Source organism: Callithrix jacchus, chromosome 1 (genome assembly GCF_049354715.1).
Source record: "Callithrix jacchus isolate 240 chromosome 1, calJac240_pri, whole genome shotgun sequence".
Classification (NCBI taxonomy): Eukaryota; Metazoa; Chordata; class Mammalia; order Primates; family Cebidae; genus Callithrix; species Callithrix jacchus.
In genome coordinates, this window is record NC_133502.1 from 66,594,624 (window position 1) to 66,615,800 (window position 21,177).

At 38.4% G+C, this 21,177-nt stretch overlaps 1 protein-coding gene across 2 annotated transcripts in view; it reads right to left on the reverse strand.

Annotated features, from left to right (window-relative positions):
• Positions 1 to 21,177, reverse strand: part of CAB39L (calcium binding protein 39 like) — a 103,171-nt gene that overhangs the window by 33,238 nt on the left and 48,756 nt on the right. Inside the window, exons 5-7 of one of the 2 annotated variants that reach the window (XM_035297878.3) lie at positions 14,594 to 14,762; positions 7,508 to 7,567; positions 2,933 to 2,998 (exon numbers count right to left, since the gene is read on the reverse strand). In XM_035297878.3, the coding sequence (XP_035153769.1) occupies positions 2,933 to 2,998; positions 7,508 to 7,567; positions 14,594 to 14,762 (295 nt within the window). The remainder of the gene's footprint in view (positions 1 to 2,932; positions 2,999 to 7,507; positions 7,568 to 14,593; positions 14,763 to 21,177) is intronic. The other variant, XM_078360214.1, reaches the window with a different exon arrangement.

Sequence of the window (21,177 nt, forward strand, 5' to 3'; positions counted from 1 at the left end):
TCTCGTGAGTAGGCTGGGGCATTTGTAAGTAAGTAGGAAAGATAAACAGTTTTCTTCCTCCTAATTTGGTTCAATCACCTTAGTTCATGCAAATCTCTCAATTTTGATCCAGTATCTGATAGACTCCCACTGAAAAACAGGAAGGATTTGGAGAATTTTCAAGCAACTTCCTATATGCTGGCCCTTCAGAGCATCATCACTTCTGTTTACTACTGCAATTGCCATCTTCCTTTCAGGGCACTACTCGTTGTTCCATGGACAAGCTTACCACATTGTGGCTATCCTTGTGGAGCCCTACAAATAGAGTTCTATTCTTTACATATGCAGCTGTATAAACAGGATACGTCCATATCTTCATCTGCTCTTAGCAAGCTTTCTGGACATGGAAGAACACAGCACAGAGGTCACTATCTCTGCCCAAAGGTCAGTTCCACACATAGTTTGGTCTCATCACTACTGGCTCCAGCCCAGACAGCAGCATATCTGTGGGCCTTTTTTCTAGATAGGTCTCCTGGTATGAGTTTCTACACAAAGGGGAAACTCAATAAAAAGTGATGGATGAATGGCTAAAAAATGGCCTTCCCATTAATACCCAGTGAGGGTGCAAATCCAAAAGAAACCAGGTCATGGCTGATGCAGGATCGTGGGCAAAGTAAATTGACAAAAATGTGATACAAAACAGATTGACTTTATTAGCTAAGCACAAAATTAGACCCCAAATTTAGAAGCAAATACATTGTTCTACGAATGCCATCATCTTGGCATGTAAAAATAATACAAGTGTGTGCCACTATATCCAAATCTAGAAAAAAAAGGAAAACATAATAATACAAGTGTGACATTCAGCAAGGTGGACCATCACACCAGTTGCCGCACTAAAAATAGTTTTATCATCTGCTGAAAACATTGTTTTTGTGGGATTCTGAGTGGGATCTGCAGGGCAGAGATGCAGCTCTCGTCCACATCTCCCTCCCCTCAGGGGCTCTCGCTCCTCCCATAGGCCACATGGCTGCTTCCAGGTACCTTTCCACTGAGAGAGGGAGGGCCACTCATGGATGGATGTGGTTTTACTCTGTCATTTTAATAGCCAGTTAATAGGTGCATAACCTCAAGTAGCAGATGTAATTAATTTGGTTACACACACACACACACTCACACACACCTCCTTATCAGAATCATCTTAATTTTTTACAAATTTAGCCCTCTGTTCAAAGATCAACTTATCAAAGAGATTTCACTGACAGTCTAGCTACTCTGGTACACACCTCCCCACCATCCTCCAAGTCACCGCTTTCTGCCTCCTTTCCCTACTTTTCTTTTTAGTACTTAAAATCATCTGAAAATTATGTATTTATTTGTCTTATTGTCTGTTTTCCACTAATAGAATGTGAGGTCCAAAGCTGTTGTTAGCTGTCATCATATATCTGGAGAATAAGCCTATAAATATTTGTTGACTAAATGGAATATCTTATTACCTCCCTCACACCTCCTTCTCCAATAATTCATCAAACTATGCTATTTACGGGTAATTGAGAATTGACTTTATTTTTGTTTCCAGCTAGCTGCACTGTCTTTTAATCTCTTGCCAGGTTCTGTTTCAGTGTAATCCTGGCAGTATTTTAGAAAAGCAAAGTTTCGTATAGGGGTCATGTATCTGTTTGTTAGAGTTGGTTTTTAAAAAACATTTCTCTTCTAATTCTTTTTTCTTTTCAAAGTGCTGTTTAATTTTTTCTTTTTTTTTCTCTTCTAATTCTTAAGGAACAATCATGTTTCATGTTTCCATCTCTTCTGTAAATATAATGTGAACAGGTCATGTTAGGTGGCGGAAGTATTTTTATCAACCTAGGTCAGAAAACACTGACTGACCTAAATACTCAGGGAATGGGACCTGGTGATGAAATGTAGTGTACAAAATTATTTAAGAAAATATGTTACAAATCTGGGAGATAAACGCCTCCCATAAAACAGAAGCCCATAACACTTCAAGTATCTAATTTGATAGTAAAAAGTTATTTTATACTAAAAAATAAAGATATTAAGAATTATCAGTCAGGTGCAGTGGCCCACGCCTGTAATCCCAGCACTTGGGGAGGCTGAGGTTGGAGGATCATGAGGTCAAGAGATCGAGACTATCCTGGACAACATGGTGAAACCCCGTCTCTACTAAAAATACAAAACTTATCTGGCTGTAGTGGTGTGTGCCTATAGTTCCAGCTACTCAGGAGGCTGAGGCAGGAGAATTGCTTGAACCCAGGAGGCAGAAGTTGCAGTGAGTGGAGATCAATTTATTTATCAATTGATAAATAAACAAGAATTTATCAATTGCTATGCTTGAAACTTAGAGAGAAGGTTTAATTTTTGCATTTTATACTTTTTTTTTTTTTTTTGAGACAGAGTTTTGCTCTTGTTGCCCAGGCTCGAGTGCAATGGTGCAATCTCAGCTCACTGCAACCTCCACCCCCTGGTTTCAAGCGATTCTCCTGCCTCTGCCTCCTGAGTAGCTGGGATTACAGGTGCCCACCACCACGCCCAGCTAATTTTTGTATTTTTGGTAGAGATGGGGTTTTGCCACATTGGCCAGGCTGGTCTCAAACTCCTGACCTCAGGTGATCTGCCTGCCTCGGCCTCCCAAAGTAAGGGATCTGCCTGTCTCAGTCAAACAGGTGTGAGCCAAGATGCCTGGCCTCAGTAGAAATATTCTAAATTATACTTATCGTGTACTTATGTATATTGTTACTTCCAAAGGTAAGACAGGACACTTATATTATTTTGCTATAAAATACAGTCATAACATAAAACATAGTAAATACCTCTCAAGTTATAAAAAAAGTTATTTTAATTTTTCTGTGTTTACTCAAATGCTAACAGACCCATCATTTGCTAATGAGATATCAACTTACAGGGACACTGACTTAAAGGAATTTGATATTACCTTTAAAGATTGCCTCTTAGTCACATAATTCTCAGACTGAAGCAATTTCTCATAGTCTTCAAAAATCTAATGAAAAGAAAAATACATTAGAGTGTAAAAGCAGCAGTGCATTCTCTGTATTAGGCTTGCTTGCTCTCTTATTCAGGAGCAAATTCCCTCCTTCTAGCCATTTTACCATCCTCCTTTAAGGTGAAGACGCGGGGACAGGGAGGTCAAGAGTTACAAGAGACATCCTCCCCTATTTTATTTTAGATCCGCAAATTAGAAAATGAGTAGAAAAACTAAGTAATTTTGAGTTCAAAATCACTTTGAATAAAACTAGTAAAAGTTGCAAGAGAACTCATTTTGTGCCATTTTAAAGAAATCTTTATGGAAGCAGCCTTGTTGGTGGCTATGGGTCCACAATCTGGAAAAATATTAAATACATTTAAGGCTTCACTTGGCAAGCCATAAAGAGTAGGACTGTCCAATTCACTGCATGAACAGATGAAGAAGGAGGCAACCTTTGCTGCATGACAGCTCATTAAGCCCAACTGGTTTCTCTGGAGCACTTCACTCTCATCGGAAGCTGGGGACACTGGTGCATGCAGTCCTGTTTCCTAATGTGGTCACCAACCATGGCCTAGGCCCTTCAGTTTAACACAGAGTGCTGGCCTCTGGGGAGGCTCAGCATTCGCTTCCACCATGTGTGGGCACACAGCTCAGAGAGCACTGAAGTGGAAGGAACAACCGCAGCCAGGATGGAGGGCAAGAGATCAGGAACTGAATGAAGAGGGTGACAGACTACCAGCCCTCGGAGAGTCAATTGCAAGGGGTGTGTGTGTGCAGCTGTGTAATGAGGGCAAACTGTGCCCGCTGACAATCACCAACAGAGAATTAATGAAGTGAAAAGTAAAAATATAAAGGTGTAGCTCATATTAAAATCACAGTAATTATGCTCTTTTATATGAATGACTTATTTATTTTATCCTGAAACACAAGGAGAATTTTGTGGATCATTAAATGCATCCAACAAGCCTTGTGATAAATTTGAATAGTAACTATAAAATGTAAATACATGTATACGGTATGATCTGTCCCCAGTCTACCAGGTTTATTACTTTAGAGTCATGCATCATGTGCTCCAGTTTCATGGTGTACTGCTGAAGAAATAAAAACTACGCCTTTGGGAGGCTGAGGCAGGCAGATCACAAGGTCAGGAGATCAAGACCAGCTTAGCCAACATGGTGAAACCCCATCTCTACTAAAAATAGAAAAATTAGCCTGCCATGGTGGTGGATGTGTAGAGTCCCAGCTACTTGGGAGGCTGAGGAGAATCACTTGAACCCTGGAAGTAGAAGTTGCAGTGAGCCGAGATCACACCACTGTATTCCAGCCTGGGCAACAGAGCGAGACTCTGTCACAAAAAAAAAGAAAGGAAAGAAAGGAAAAGAGTTTGAAGAGGCACAAGTTCTCAGGGCTTGTACTCAGGCCAATGCAGGAGCCTCAGCAACTGGGAAATTGCTAAATTACACAAGAAGTGACATACGGATATAAAACCAAAATTAGGTAAATAAGGAGTTGAAAAGAATGAATTTCTTAGTCTCTCAAATTGTTGTGCATTATCCCTGAATGCAAAGCGTTATTGCACAACACATTTACCTCATTCATTCTATAGGAGAGATTAGTAATTAGTTGATACTGTAGATTTTTCCATGTTATCTTAGCCTTTTAAATTTTTCATTTCTTATAAGCGTGATATCTAATGCATCTTTCCTTAACATTCCATCTAGCACATACAGTTACTGAACAACCAAGTTATATATTAACAGCTTGTTTCCTAAACTCAAAAATATACAATTTTCTTTCAGTCTTTATGTTTTGGGATTCCTCTGGCAATAAAAATTATTCTCCTTGCAGTAGAATGAGGTTATCAGAGGCTGAGGAAGACAGGAGGCAGAGGAGAAGAAAAAAGGTTGGTTAACAGGTATAAAAATACAGTTAGAAGAAATAAGTTTTAGCATTTAACAGCACAGTAGGGTGACTATAGTTAATAATTTACTGTATATTTCAAAATAGCTAGAAGAGAAGGTTTCAGAAGTTTCCAACACAAAGAAATGATAAATATTTGAGGCGATGGGCATCCTGATCACCTGATGTTATCATTACAAATTGTATGCATATATCAACATATCCAGTGTACCCCATAAACACATATAATTATTATGTATCAATTTAAAAAATCATTCTTCCCTCACATTTTACACTTAAATACTCTAGTTGATTCTATGGATTTTTAAAAAATAACCTGAGGACATAAAAATCACTTTTGATTTTATTATATTGCTAATACTTAATCTTAAATTGAAGGACACCTGGAAAAATAAAATTTATTTTATTTATAATTAAAAAAGAAATAGTTAAATTTTTGTGATTTGGATTGTGAAGATATACTACTGATAGGTAGTGGGGGCCACACCTTCCCAGCATTTGTTGAGTACATTGCAAGTTTGTCTAGAGTATACATGGTTCAGAGACTCCTTGAAGACTATTATTAATACTTGTTGGCTACCACTGGTCCATATGCCTATTATGTGCCCAACTATACTGCATACTGTTGGGAAGGCATAAAGTCATAGTTATCATCAAAAATATATTTCTCTTTGTAAGTACATATAATTTAATTCAATACTAAAGATTTCAATCAATAAAGATACTTTATCTTAATTTACTTATTACTACCATAAATATCATATACACATGAAATTGTTTTTTGCTTTTAATAGACGAAGACAAAAAAATCCACTCATCATAATATATATATATATACACACACACACACATACACACACACACATATATATATATATATATATACACACACACACACAAACATTTAGAACTTCTTGGTTTGGGCATCAATAATATAAACAGTTAAATGCTCCTTTAAGACAGCAGATAACATTGCTGCTGTTATGTATCAGGCACTAGACTGGGTGATGGGGATAGAGTAGCAACATTAACTAACACACGTAATAATGCCAAAAATCCCAGCAAAAAATAACTCTGGCTGCTGCTGGCATGAGGATCAGAGAGTCCCCCTTCCCTAAGTCCTAGTTTAGAGGCATGCTCTCCAACATAGGGCCATATGTGGCTGCTGAGCACTTGAAATGTGGCTAGTCCAAACTGAGATGTGCTCTAAGTGTTAAATACACATCAGATCTCAAAGACTCAGTATGAAAAAAGGATGTAAAATAGCTCAACCATTTTTCACTTCATCTTAGCCAAAAGACTGAGAGGCGATTATCATTTTCCATATTGATTGTACAATAAAATAACATTTTTTATATATTGGGTTAAATAAATATATATTATTAAAATTAATTTTACCTGTTTCTTTTTACCTTTTTGTGTGGCTAACTAGAAAATTTTAAGTTACACAGTGGCTCTCATTTCTGGCTTACACTATATTTCTACTGGACAGCACTGAGCTAGAGCATCTGAACCGACACTAAAACAAAACTTGTGAAGTTTTGCTTCTAGGTTTGTGCTATATTATACTTTAATCATTCTGTTTCTATTGCTTATACATTTAGTAAAAGCGTAGTTAGTTGCTCTTCGATGGAACTGTCACCACCAAATGCATGACACTGAATTAGGTATTAGGAAAACAAGTAATACTGATAAACACTAATACTGAGTACTTATTGTGGTACTGTGCTAAAAATTTTAAATCTTGTCAAATTCCCTCCTATGATGCAGGTATTATTGCTATCTTCATTTTGCACTAGGTGTAGTGACTTGCCCAGGGCCGCAGAGTTAGTAAGGAGGCAGGTCTTGAAGGCAAGCAAGCATGCAGACTCTAAAGTCCACACTGTGCTCTAAACCCTGTGTCCAGCAGATAAGATCTGCCTCTTAGGACCAGCCAGAAAGATACAGACACACCATAATAATACAATGTAAAAAACAAGAAGAAGCCAGAGAGAGAGAGGAAAGATGGAGGGGGAGGAGGAGCGGGGGAAGAGGGGAGTGAGAGAGAGAGAGACAGAGAGAGAGAGAGAGAGAGAGAGAGAGAGAGAGACAAGTGGTGGGTAGGGGGCAGTGGGGAGAGGTAGGATGCGTGTTTTGGGAGGGGTGGGATTAGGGAAAGCTTCCTAAAGAGTGACATTTCAACCAAATCTCAAAAGGGTGAGTTGGATTCACTCTTTATCGTCAGGGAAGAGAGTTGTAAGATAAAAATACTTTTGGTATTTTTGCTACTAAGTAAGAGCAGTTATCAACCAAGTAGACAGTGAAGGTGGGATTCTCTTCCTTTGGAGTTTCCTACTAAGAGCAACATCAAAGCAGGCAGGTGCTCGTCATTTCCTGGAGCTTCAGAGCATCACAGGAAGAGATGTGAAAAAGGCGAAAGCTCTGACCTCCCACCATCCTCAATTTTCCATATAGTTTCGTGATGACCCCGTAAACAGACAAATCAGGAGTATGGCTGAATACGATTGATTTCTCTTGTGGATAATTCACAGGGGCAAGTGCTCATAGATCTAAGAGGGAGGGAAAGAGAAAGCAGTAAAGTCTTTAAAAATGATTTCTACTTACCGTGTCATAATTTTGTTCTAAGAAGTCTGCTACCAATGCTTTATGTCTGGTGAGTAAATCCTAGAAAAAGAAAAACCAAACAAAAATTGTTATAGCTATTAATATTATAAATGTCTCTTTTCTAAGGGTTAAGAACATATAGAAGTTGCAGAAGGACATTTTCAGTTACACCACAAAATTATTTCCATTCCTACCTTAGCTTAAGTTGTGAAATACAAGTTTGTTTCATGTTAGGAAAGAAAACCCTAGTGTTAAACCTAGTGTTTGAAATTCATATTGTTAGATTTATGATAGAAATTATTTAACTGGTGAAACAAATGGAACCTGAGATGAGTTCATATTTCTTTAAGCCATGAACTCTACATTGTGATTATGATATCATAAATATTCAAATAAAGTATATGATTGTTTTCAAATGTCATTAATAACTAATCTTTTTTTTTGAGACGGAGTTTTGCTCTTGTTGCCCAGGCTGGAGTGCAATGGCGCGATCTCGGCTCACCGCAACCTCCACCTCCTGGGTTCAGGCAATTCTCCTGCCTCAGCCTCCTGAGTAGCTGGGATTACAGGCACGTGCCACCATGCCCAGCTAATTTTTTGTATTTTTAGTAGAAACGGGGTTTCACCATGTTGACCAGGATGGTCTCAATCTCTTGACCTAGTGATCCACCCACCTTGGCCTCCCAAAGTGCTAGGATTACAGGCTTGAGCCACCACGCCCAGCCAATAACTAATCTTTTTTTAAAATGAACTCTGAATGGCTTAAAACAATATCTCACAAGATAACATATTTTCAAAGAATTTAAACCTTTTATTTTTTTCTTAACCACTTTAAAAATAAAGGCGCTTCAGATACTGGAAGCATAGAACTGCCATTTAGCGGTGTCAAACCAGTACTGTCCCTGCCCGTGGGTTAATGGGGTGTGAGGTGTTGTGCACGTTACCGAGCAGCACAATGCATCCTTTCAAAGTTGAAGATGGGTAGCCCTATCTTATGGCAGATATAAACTTGCAGAAAACTGAACAAAAGCATGAAAAAACATCTGACTGTCTTCAACTCATACCTAAATTATATCCTTAATTCACCTTAACGTTGTAGGAAAACAAGCATCACTTAATCCCTTTGATATGCTTAGAGGCTAAATACCCTGTCTAGGTGCCATAAAAAATTTAATTAAAAACATAATAAGAATTTTAAAGTTTTCCAAAACAAATTCTTATTCTTTAATACATATTTAATTAAAGTTTCTGAAAAGTATATAAAAGATACAGAACACCTCACAAAGAAAAGGCAGATAGCAACAGATACCCACTCATTTCTACTTTAATTTTTAGAAAAGTAAAATATTTAAAGCATTGTGTACTATAATTTTCAAGCTCAAAAACCATTAAGAGTGGCTCTTAGTTCCCTATTGCTTGTTATCACACAACTTGATCAACTACTGGGCCTGTCAGTGGAAACATGGTAGTGTCTTGTTTTGTTTTGCTTTGTTTTGAGTTGGAGCAGAGCACTCAGTACTGCTCTGTAACTGGAGTTCTAAAATGGGAAAACCATTTACAGGGCTTCCATTCCTGGCCTGTAAGAGTAAAAGAGTAAGGTAGTTCCACAGGGTCCTTTGAGGTCCCTACTCTTTTTTTTAAAAGGATAATATTGGTGTCGTGTATTCAAGCACCTCTCCCCTAAGGTCATAGAAACCCCATGAGCTGTTATAGGAATTTTCTGAGCGGACCCAGGCCAGATGGAGCTCTTTCTGTGGGCTACAGCAGACACTGTGGATCACTGCACCCACCCGTGGGAGTTCTTCACCTGCTACAGCTATCATCAGCCTTGAAAGTGAGGTGTGGGTTTCCCACACTGCAGGCCCAGTGCACAAAGCCCCAGTGGCAACAAAAGGAGCAGTTTGCAGACCAGTGCTGCCTAGAAAGGTTGCATCATACATTAGTGTTATCCCAGCGAAAAAGGGATCAAGAGGGAGTTAAGTTAAAACCAAGACTTTCAAATTCCAAGGGCAAAAAAACCTTGAAAGAGCTTAAAAATCCAGTATTAGAAAACCCTAATAGGGTGGGGCTCCTGCAGCATACATATATATCATGGATACAGCCAAAAAGCAATGCACACATTCCCTTTCTCACGCCCACATTTCCACTTAAGTGTGTAATAGGATTGATACATAGATACACCCTCAAATTTATCTGCATAATAAGTGTATGTACAAACCATATATACATACACACAGGCTTATGTGCATATAAGACATAAGTAAATATAATCGCTGCATTATAGATCACGTGAGTAAAACACACACACACACACACACACACACACCCACACACACACCCAGCTAAGATCCTACCCAAGAAGGAAAAGACAGAAAATTGTGAAGAAAAGTAAAGTTCAAACGTTAAAGAATTTAGAATTTAAAAACCTTATTTCAAATAGTGTACTCTTTCATCCTACCTCCTAAAGATTCTGTTTTTAACCCTAAGTTTTGCATAGTATAACTATAATGCCAAAAATCAGATAGTGATATTTTTAGTGAATTCTGCTTGGAAAAACTTGGGTGAGTGCAGGGACATAAAAGGGTGAGGAGCCAGCCACAGTTGCTGTTAAGAGGGCTGACTGTGCGCTGGGGAGTGTGCTGAGCACTTTACAAACGTGGTTTTTCATCTTCACAGGTCCATGATTCTTCGTTTCACAGATGTGAAAAAGTAAAACCCAAAGGTTAACTAAATTGCTCAAGGACATCCAGCTTATCAGGTGGCAGAGAAAGATGGAATTCAAATCATTCCTATTGTGGGACTTTTTAGAGGGAGGGATGAAAGAGATTATGGTTGTAAGGAATCATTTTTTGAGAAAGGACTATTGGTAGACAAATCTATGCTGAAAACATAAATAATGTTACAATATTAATAACTAAACTGGGCAACAATTTCTTTAATAGCTCAAAACCAAAAAGACTAGAGTAGGAGGTTATAAAAACCCAAAGCCAATGCCAAAATCAAGTCAATCAACCAACCAAACAAAACCCTTTGAAACCAGCTAATTGGCCAGGTGTGGTGGCTCAAGCCTGTAATCCAGGCACTTTGGGTGTCTGAGGCAGGCGGATCACGAGGTCAGGAGTTCACATAGTGAAACTCAGTCTCTACCAAAAATACAAAAAAATTAGCCAGGTATGGTAGTGTGCACCTGTAATCCCAGCTACTTGGGAGGCTGAGGCAGGAGAATTTCGTGAACCTAGTAGGCGGAGGTTGCAGTGAGTGGAGATCATGCCATTGCACTCCAGCCCTGGTGACAGTGTGAGACTCTGTCTCAAAAAAGAAAGAAAGAAAGAAACCAACTACTTAAAAAAAAAGTGATTTATGGTTATTGTTACATTATATTAATCATAAACATTTGGTAAAATATAGAAAATTGGTGTTTCCAATACTGGCAGCATACTAGAAAACTTTTTATGATTATTTAGACTTTAAAGGATTGACTTAAACTCAATGGAAAATTGGCTTAAATACAAATTAAAACATCATCATTTATTTTTGTGATTCAATATTATTTCTGAAAATCAAATTGGGCTTAATGTATGACAACGAGAAATTACTATCAAGTGCATTTTATTGTATTAAATGTTTAAAAACCTTTGGGGAAATTTTCAGAAATACATTTTCATTAAGTATTTGCTTTTTCCCTGAATTAGTGTTTGTTCTATGTTTGTAATTATGTGAAGTCTTACTTGCGGTTTTTTAAAAAATGAATTTACTTGTTTCCATGGCAGTGAAGAGTCATCTGATAGGAAAGAAAAAAAACTGGGACTGTAATGTCTATTATTAGCAAACACCTCCTTAGTAGTTTAGACACAGACATTTTGGTAGAAAGAAATGGAATCATCCTTTGTACTTAACGTCATTCTTCATGTTTGATGCAACCAAGGCCTATCTTACCATATGCTCCATATCCACCTTTTTGGGGGCTCATCTCTAGCCGCTGTACAATTTTTGTCTGCTGGAGTGAGACATGGCTGCTCCTGGCATTTCCAGCACTCCAAGCCCAGAGCCATGCTGTTGCCCTCACCGCCCCTGCCTCCACCCAGCAGTCATTTCTTGGAGTCTGTTCCCAAGCCTTCCCTCCCTCCTTTACTTCCTTCCTTCCTTCCCTCATTCTCCTGAGATTTTGCTTTCCTTACCCCAAGCCTCCCTCCTACTCTTTATACTTCATCTCTCCTTAACGCTCCTTCCCTTCTCCAGCACGCTGAATGGAGGCCTGTGAACACCCAAGCAGGCTGCGAACACTGTCCTTTCAAACGCAGTTGCTAGAGGCCTTGTGTTTGTTGCAGGTTTCCCTGAGACTTTGGTGGAAATGATGGCATTTCCTCTGTTGTCTCAGGCAATTCAGTGCTGGTCCAAAACCCAAACACCCTCCTGCTATGACAAAAATGCCACAGTGGCTGGGTCCAGTGGCTCACACTGGTAATCCCAGGCACTTTGGGAAGGGCCAAGGTGGGTGGATCACTTGAAGTCAGGAGTTCAAGACCAGCCCGGCCAACATGGCAAAACCCCATCTCTACTAAAAATACAAAAATTAGCTGGGTGTGGTGGTATGTGCCTGTGGTCCCAGCTACCTGGGAGGCTGAGGTGGGAGGATCACCTGAGCCTGGGAGTTCAAGGCTGCAATGAGCTTAGATTGTACCACTGGACTCAAGCCTAAGTGATGAAGTAAGACTTTGTCTCAAAAACTGCTGCAGTTAACTGGGCTCACCGTGCTCCTTGGCAGCTGTGGACAACCAGCTGCTGTTGCTTAAGGCTGTCCTGGAATCTACCCCCAGCCCACCCCAAGTGGCTTCCAAATATTCCCATCATTCTCAAAGAGTATTCTCCCTGCAGAATTTTCATCAATTCGATTTTCCTTAGCTCACTGTATTTCCAGAGATGGCCTGGTTGCTATTATAGATCATGTCCCAGGCAGCTGCCAGGACTTGCCTCCCCTTTAACCACCCACCACTGTTTGATCTTCTTCATCACAACAAATCCGTCTGACTGCTGAGACTGCAGGTTCCGCCTCCACAGAGACCATGCCCTGTCCCTCACCCTCCGCCAGGAGCCAGGCATTCTTCTCCCTAAGTCCCAGCTTCCTTTAACTCCACTGACATCTCCCACCCTTTACCGACTCTAACACTCTCTCACACTCTCTGTGACCATGTGACCTTTCAACAGACTTATGGCACCTTCTCAGAACAGGCTGGGTAACTTCCTAGTCTGTGGATAATAGGTAGTTTTCAGCACAGCAAACCACTGCTTTCCCCTTTTTCCACCACTGGAGAGCTATTTAAAAAGAACTATTTATTATCTAAGTCATAGGCAACTTTCAAACACTGTTCATAAAGTAATAAGATTGGAGTATGTATTAATATTAGTATATGAACTCTACCAATGTTATTGAAATATGTATGTAAGATAATATATAAAAATAATAATTCATACATGGATTACAATTAAGTAAAACTTGTAAAAAAGTTATATATGTATATCCTGAAAAAAGTATGAATTAATTTGGAATTATGTAAATTGTTAAAATGCTTTTAAAGAAATGAATCAGAAAATGTGTGTGTGTATATATATCTGATGAATCTGATATACATATATACACACACACACACACACACACACACACACCTTAAATGAGTCTTATCTACTTTTTCAAACTGAAAGCCTATTTTTTTTCAATGCTGCTATTACATTGTCAGCTTATAATATTTTTGGAATTCCTCTTCTAAAATGGCCTTCAGAGCTGATTTGGTAGACACTGAAGAAAATCATGTGTATTTTATTTATATCTTAAAATTTATTTTTATGATAATCATTATGCCCCCAAATAATTCTAGCTAACTTGATCACCCACCTTATGCACTAACTGAAATGTCAAATAGGTTTTTGTTTCCAAAACTTTTATCTGCCCTTGAAAGATAAAAGTTTGCCATTATTGAAAAATAAACATGTCATACACATTGATACCAAGTTCAAAATATGTTAAATAATAGCAGGATCGTAAGTCTAAGTAAAAGGTTTTCTAAAATAGAAACCTGAAATGTAACATCACTCATCTGATTAATAAGTGTTGGTGTGCTTGTCTGCAAATTAGCTGCACTCTTTTCTGATATATTCTCTGAACATCTTTTTGATGATTAAACACAGAAATCAAAAGTAAAATGGTTGTCAGGGGCTGGAGGGAGGAGGAAATGGGGAGTTATTGTTTAATAAGTATAGAGGTAGAGGGCCAGGGGCTGTGGCTTACGCCTGTAATCCCAGGTCTTAGGGAGGCAGAGGTGGGAGGATAGCTTGAGCTGAGGAGTTCAAGACCTGGCTGAGCAATATAGTGAGACCCCATTCTCCACAAAAAGGGGAAAAAAAACCAAAAAGACAAAATAAGTATAGAGGTAGAGTTTGAATTTTTCAAAGTAAAAAGTTCTGGTAGTCAGTGACCTAACAATGTGGATATACTTCATCCTACAAGTTCCTACATAGTGACAAAGTAGATAATACATGATCAAACTGTAGATGATTATGAAAAACTGCAATATCATGTATTACTATTTTGTTTTACCATGTGGACATTTAAAAATTACATTCATAAAATAACATGATGCCCTTCACATTCAAAGATGAAATTCTCCATCTCCCTTCACTACCTAGTTCCTTTCCCCAGAAGTAATCACTGTTGCTGTTTTCTATGCATTCTTCCAGAGGTATTCAGTGTATATGTATCTTAAGTGGAAGCTTATGCCCTTTAACCCGCTTTTAACATAAATGACGGCATGCCACACACAGAGCACTACATATGTCTTTGTTGCAAAAGTGTATATACTGGAATTCATTCCATTTGAGCCTGTGACAAATATTTTGAGTTGTTTTTCTGCAATAGGACAGACTGGCCTCATAGACTGCATTCTATTTACAGATGCCTCTTATGAGCCACATCATACATGGTTGGCTACGCCGAGGCCTAAGAAATAAAATTTCTTGCTTTTTAAAATTAAATTGTCCCTTCAGCGGCCAAGTGACTATAAATGGCCTACCTGATTTAGAAAAATAAATTACCTTAAAAGTAGCAAAGGCATCTGAAGCAATATCAAATGTTGACAACTCCACATACTTAAAGAAATCTCTGAATTGATTAGAAAAGAGGATGATTTTGGCAAGTGGTTCATGTCGAATACATTCTCTCAGCATAATCCCACAACGTAATGCAATCTGTGGGGCTTCGTATCTAAAGCATAAACAAGAGAGAAATACAGAACTCTGTTACCCTATTAAAATAATATTAATGGCATCAAAAGAACCATTTCAATACTGCTGTTAATGGAAACACACATACCATTTGTCACAGTTCATTCAAACACCACTCATTCAATACCCACTGAAGATCTAGTATGGGCCTGGCACTATTCCAGATGCTGGGGAGACAACAGTAAACATGAGGTCGCCACTGTCACCATGTTCATATCTGAGTGTATCCGGTGGGGGGACAAGGCAGAACGTAAACAATGAAAAGATAATTTCATATACTGAGAAGTGCTGTGAAAACTGATGACAATAAAATACGCCACATTATTAAGGTGACTACTTAATTTCGTGGGTGTGTGCATGTGAGTGACTACTTAAATTACTTTACTTTAGACTAATGGAAAGGACAAAATGTTCCAGGCAAAGGAAAGTAACTGTGCAAAGTCTCCATGGCAAGAATAGGCCTGGGGAAATGGAGAAGGAGAAATAAGACCTGTGTGATTCGATTGTAGGGAAGAACCATGAGTGATGTAAAATTGGAGAGAAGGCAGGGGCCAGATCAGATACAGTTTCGGCAGCCAAGGTAAGCAGTGGGGTTTTATTTTAAGTGTAATGGGAAGCCTTTGGAGAGTTTAAAGCAAGAAATTGACAAGGCGAACTTATGCTTTAAAAAGATCACTCTGGCTGGGTGCAGTGGCTCAAGCCTTGGGAGGCTGAGGCGGGTGGATCGCGAGGTCAAGAGATCGAGACCATCCTGGTCAACATGGTGAAACCCCGTCTCTACTAAAAATGCAAAAAATTAGCTGGGCATGGTGGCACGTGCCTGTAATCCCAGCTACTCAGGAGGCTGAGGCAGGAGAATTGCCTGAACCCAGGAGGCAGAGGTTGCTGTGAGCCGAGATCGCGCCATTGCACTCCAGCCTGGGTAACAAGAGTGAAACTCCATCTCAAAAAAAAAGAAAAAAAAGATCACTCTGGCTTCTTGTTGGGAATGTATGTTAAACATCGGAAGGCAAGATAGGAACAGGAGCAGAAGCCCAGGAGAGGGAACTGGGGGTTGGCCTGGGGTGGCAGGAGCAGAACAGAGGACTGTGGGCAGGTGGTGGATACTGCTCAGAGGAAGAGTCACCAGGACTTGCTGATAATGTAGCTGGACTGTGGGAATAAATTTGGAAACTGAGAATTCAAGAATGATTCCTATGTTTTTGGCTCAAATCACTGGGTGGACAGTGGTGCTACTTATTAAGAGGAATAAACTAGCAGAGGAACAAGTTAGTGAAGAAACTAAGAGTTTGTGGTTGACCACGTTAGTTTTGAGATAGCTGATACCTAAGCAGAAATGTCTCCATGGCAGTAGTACACACCCCTCTGGAGTTTAGGAAAAAGATAGGGGAGAACTATATAAATACACAATTTTCATGCAATAGGTGACTAATGCATAGCTGTGGATTGATTAAGCCACTTAAATTCTAAGTGAAATCATGGCTCATGGCAAAAACTACACTAGACAAATAAAACATCTACTGTGGGAAACAATTCAGGACAGGCATACTAGATCGGTTCCATTTCTAATATAACAGCAATCTCTCAAAGTTGAATTCAATATCTAAATAAATCTAAGTCTAAGATATATTCCAGACTGATTGTGGTGGCTCACGCCTGTAATATCAGCACTTTGGGAGGCTGGTGGATCACGAGGTCAAGAGATCGAGATCATCCTGGCCATCATGGTGAAACCCTGTCTTTACTAAAATTCCAAAAATTAGCCGGGTGTGGTGGTGCATGCCTGTAGTCCCAGCTACTCGGGAGGCTGAGGCAGGAGAATCACTTGAACATGGGAGGTGGAGGATGCAGTGAGCCAAGATCACACCACTGCACTCCAGCCTGGCAACAGAGCAAGACTGTCTCAAAAAAAAAAAAAAAAAGATACATTCCAGTGTGTGATAAGATTTTAAAACAATGAATAATGCTTAGCCCAAGTATAATAAGCCCTGTATTGAAATAATATGATTGACAATTGTGTGCTAAATATGAGAAGAATAGAACAAAGAAAGATATAGTTGTGAAATGCTAGGAAGTGGGCAGAATATAGGGCAAAAAAAAAAAAAAAAAATCTGGAGGGGCATGACTGCTTACTTCTGTAATCCCAGCACTTTGGGAGGCTAAGGTGGATGGACTGCTTGAGCCCAGGAGTTTGAGACTAGCCTGGGCAACATAGTGAGACCCTGACTTTACAAAAAATAAAAAAATTATCTGGGCATGGTGGCACATGCCTGTAGTCCCAGCTACTCAGGAGGCTGAGGTGGGAGGATTGCTTGAGTCTGGGAGGTTAAGCGAGACCCTGTCTCCAAAAATAAAAAATAAAATCCGATCAAATTTTTAAAGAAATATCATTGACCATTTCAACTGAATACTAGCTTTTATGATACTTGTATGATATCATCAAACTTTAAGATATTTTATTATTCATCAATTACTAGCGACAACATTTTGTTGAACAATAAATAATGTACTATTCTTTATAAGATTATAGAATTTTCATGAAAGACAGATTCAAGAATAAAGATTCAATTCAGGAAACAGACTACTCTGCAATATCAAATTTACAAATATTAGTAGAGGAAACGGCAAACAAAGGTATCAGGGTAGTATTTATTCATTTCTGTCCTGTTTATGCTGAATGATATTCACAAATATCATTTGAGTATTCCTTGAATAACTTAGAGTAACATTAAATGCTAATATATTCAGATAGTTATGATTCTTTGTAGAATATAAGGAATGACAATTTATAGTGCTAGCAATTTCTCTTATTAGAAACTTGAAAATCAGCCTCCTGGCTCACAAGGAACAAATTAGGTGGGGTCTTATTAAAGATGTTGTAAAGAAGGGCATATGTTCTGAAATGTGAAGGAGAAAAGCACTGTTATTTATTGATGTAGTACTCAAGATAATTTAAAATAAAGGCTGTTGGCCTACAGAAAGCATCTAAGGGAAGGACAATTAAAATCCAGACTTACTGATTAGTATGGTATGTGTGGATTTTTATAATTTGGCCCTAACCTTAACTTTTCAGTTTCATCTCCCATCACATTGGCCATTTCCCTGGAGCACCTCATTCCCTCAATTGGAATGCCTTTCTTCTTACATTCCTACCACTGAGATGTTTCTTATCTTCCAAGGCTTAGTTCAAATGCCACCTCCTCCTTGAAGACTTTCCTAATCACTACAATTCAGGATTATTCTCTCTCCCCTTCACATTCACACAACAGCTTGTCTGTAATTTCACCTTAACAGTTTTAAAATTCTGTATTATGATATACTGCAGTAAATTGCTACAAGTCTATTTTCGTGACTTCATTACAATCAATTTAATTGATGGGGATATGTTTTTCTCCTCCCCTATCCCCATCTCCATTTAGTGTCTTTGTCTTATTTATTGCTACTTTCTCCTGTCCCTCCCCCTGTCTCCAAAGAGTGCCTAGCATAATGTTTTTCACAAAGCATGCATATAAAGAATGTAATAAACCTCAAACTGGAGAAATGTCATAATACTAGAGTACCCTAATGAGAGTCAAACTCTGAATTATACAAAATATGCATCATCTCTGGCCAACATTTTCTCATTTCTTAATTCAATTTCCAAACTAAGACCATCTATAAAAAGTTTCCACTCCAATTTTTGGGTGTAATTAGTTCTCTTTTTCCTTTCATTTAGTGAGGCTTATTGAAACCATCTGTGATGCACTAACAGTTTATTCTTAAGAAATAAAAGAACTTTTCTAAAAACCAAGACTCCTCTGAGTCAGTACCCTTGTTATTGCATCTCAGCAGTTTGCATCTGTCGTTCTGAGATTGCAACTTCTGTAAGTTAGAAATATATAGGAATATACAGAGATATATAGAGTATCCTAATTATCCTCAGTACTCTTTAAGGGATTTATAATTCACATAGATCATTTCCACCTGACTACCTTCTAGGATATTGACTTTTGATAGGTTATTGCTTACTATATAAAGAAGTGTTCCATAAGTTAAGCTTATGTTAAGTTTCAAATCCCACTATCATTAATATCCTTAGGTCTGGTAAAGAATTAATATTTATCTCTCCTAATCTATGCTACTCATAGATAAGCTTCCTGATGGCAAAGATCATGCCTAATTACTGTTTCCCACAATGGTTAACCCATGGCAGGTCCCCAGTAAAAGTGAATCTGATGAGTGTTGAATCACCATTTTATAGAATTGAATCATATCTTCCCTCTTGATTTGTAGTTTGGATCATATGGTCTGGACTGCAATGAACTATGTCAGTATGAGAAGGCACACCACTATATAGGCATGCCCATCGAATAATGAGAGTATAATGAAAGTTCTCTCTCAAATTTAATGAAAGCCAAAATGTAGGAGCAAATTGTTTCAGCTAGCAGTAGCTATGGTAATCATTACACAGACAATGGTTAGAAGAATGATCTTGTGCAAGAATATTTTAATTTAAGAACAAAGATTACATTATGTAAGGGGAAAAATGAGTTTTGTGATTATTGCTGGAAGTAAATAATGCAAAGCAATACTTGGATAACTTTTGTAAAATGCCATTCAATAAACACTTGGTCTCCTCAATATAGTCAAGAAGGTATGTTTCTAATCTAGAAGTGTTTGCTGACTAAAAATAACGAGTTAGGCCAGGCACAGTGGCTCATAATCCCAGCACTTTGGGAGGCCGAGGCAGGAGGATCACTTGAGCCTAGGAGCTTGAGACCAGCCTGGAAAACATAGTTGGACCCTGTCTCTACAAAAAAAAATTTTTTTTTGATTAGCTGAGTGTGGTATCATGCACTTGTAGTCCCGGCTACTTGGAAGGCTGAATCAAGAGAATCACTTGAGCCTAGGAGGTTGAGACTGTAGTAAGTTGTGATCACAGCACTACATTCTAGTATAGGCAACAGAGCAGGATCCTGTCTCAATAAATAAATAAAATAATGAGTTAATTCTGTCCACCAAAAAGGCCTAGAAGCAACAACAATCCAATGTTAAGGAGCACCCCTAGCATCCAGATTGTAGTCTCTAAGAACCGTTCCTCTCTAAAAAGAACCAATATCCTTGGTAGAAATGTCAGGTCTTTGTTAGCAAATGTACCAGTTGGGTGGCATATCTTGTTACACCAGGAAGTAAGGAAGCTCTCACAAACTATTTTAGTGATGTTAAGAGATATCACCCAGAAGGGGCCACAGATGGTCAATTGAGCATTTAAAAAAATGTGTAGAACTAAATAAGACATATAGAAAACATTAAATCCATTAGTTTCTCAGATACTAGAAGAGAGTGTGTGTCCGTATACAAATGTAAACATATATATTTATATACACACATATGTAAAGGGAGGGGGAGGGAGGAAAATAACTCATGAGATACCATTGAAAGTTCCTAGGGTATCTTATTTTTTCCTCTATAATTAAAAGAATTAAGCATTTATTCTGTATCTGTGGTATGATTTGTACTTCAGAGTATTCTAACACCCAAATCTGTGGTGAATGAATGACAGTATTCTCTATAAAACTACTCTAGCCAATAAAAAATACGAAAGGAATGACAGATTCAAAATCACCTTTTTGTCATCTCTAGTGAAATGACTGAATCAGGCAATGTTCATCAATGGATGGTAAAACAATTAAGTTTAAGGTCGATGGGAAACTTTATGGTGGATCAGACTGTCACCATCTGAACCCATTGCTCAGTTTTAGCATTACTAAAAGTACATCTCCTGATGTGATAAAATATGAACTACATAGTACCATCTGTAAGATAATTGCCAAAGTGAAACTGCTTAAACTTTTTTGCAATAAACTTTAAAAAAACAGGGTAATTGGGAAAAATTGATGATTTTAACATCGGCTCTCTGGAACATAGTCCACTGGCCACAGTTCTTTATGGATCACTGAGAGCAGTTCAGTGACCTCATTCTCAAGTTCTCTCAGTACCCTGGAATGTCATTTGCCCGAGCCAGAAGACAAATTCATTTAGAGTGAGTAAGTCCTATTTATAATCTTTTCATAACATTTGGGCTCCAAATGCTTTCTACCATGTTTAACACCACATATCCAGATAATTCTCTTTGATAGACAAGTATCAATTGCTTTTTGTCTTATATTCTTTATTGTTAGACTTAGGTTCTGTATAGACTGTTACTATCATACTCTCATATAATATTATTGTTTGATGTATAAATGTACCAGTCAAGCTATGTCCTAGGTTTTCAAGTGACTTCACAAGAGATAATTCAGTACAAATCCTGACTTTTAAGAAGAGCGAAGTCTCTAACATTCTAATGATAAATTAGAAAATGGTAACAGGGGCCAGGCATGGTGGCTCAAGCCTGTAATCCCAGCACTTTGGGC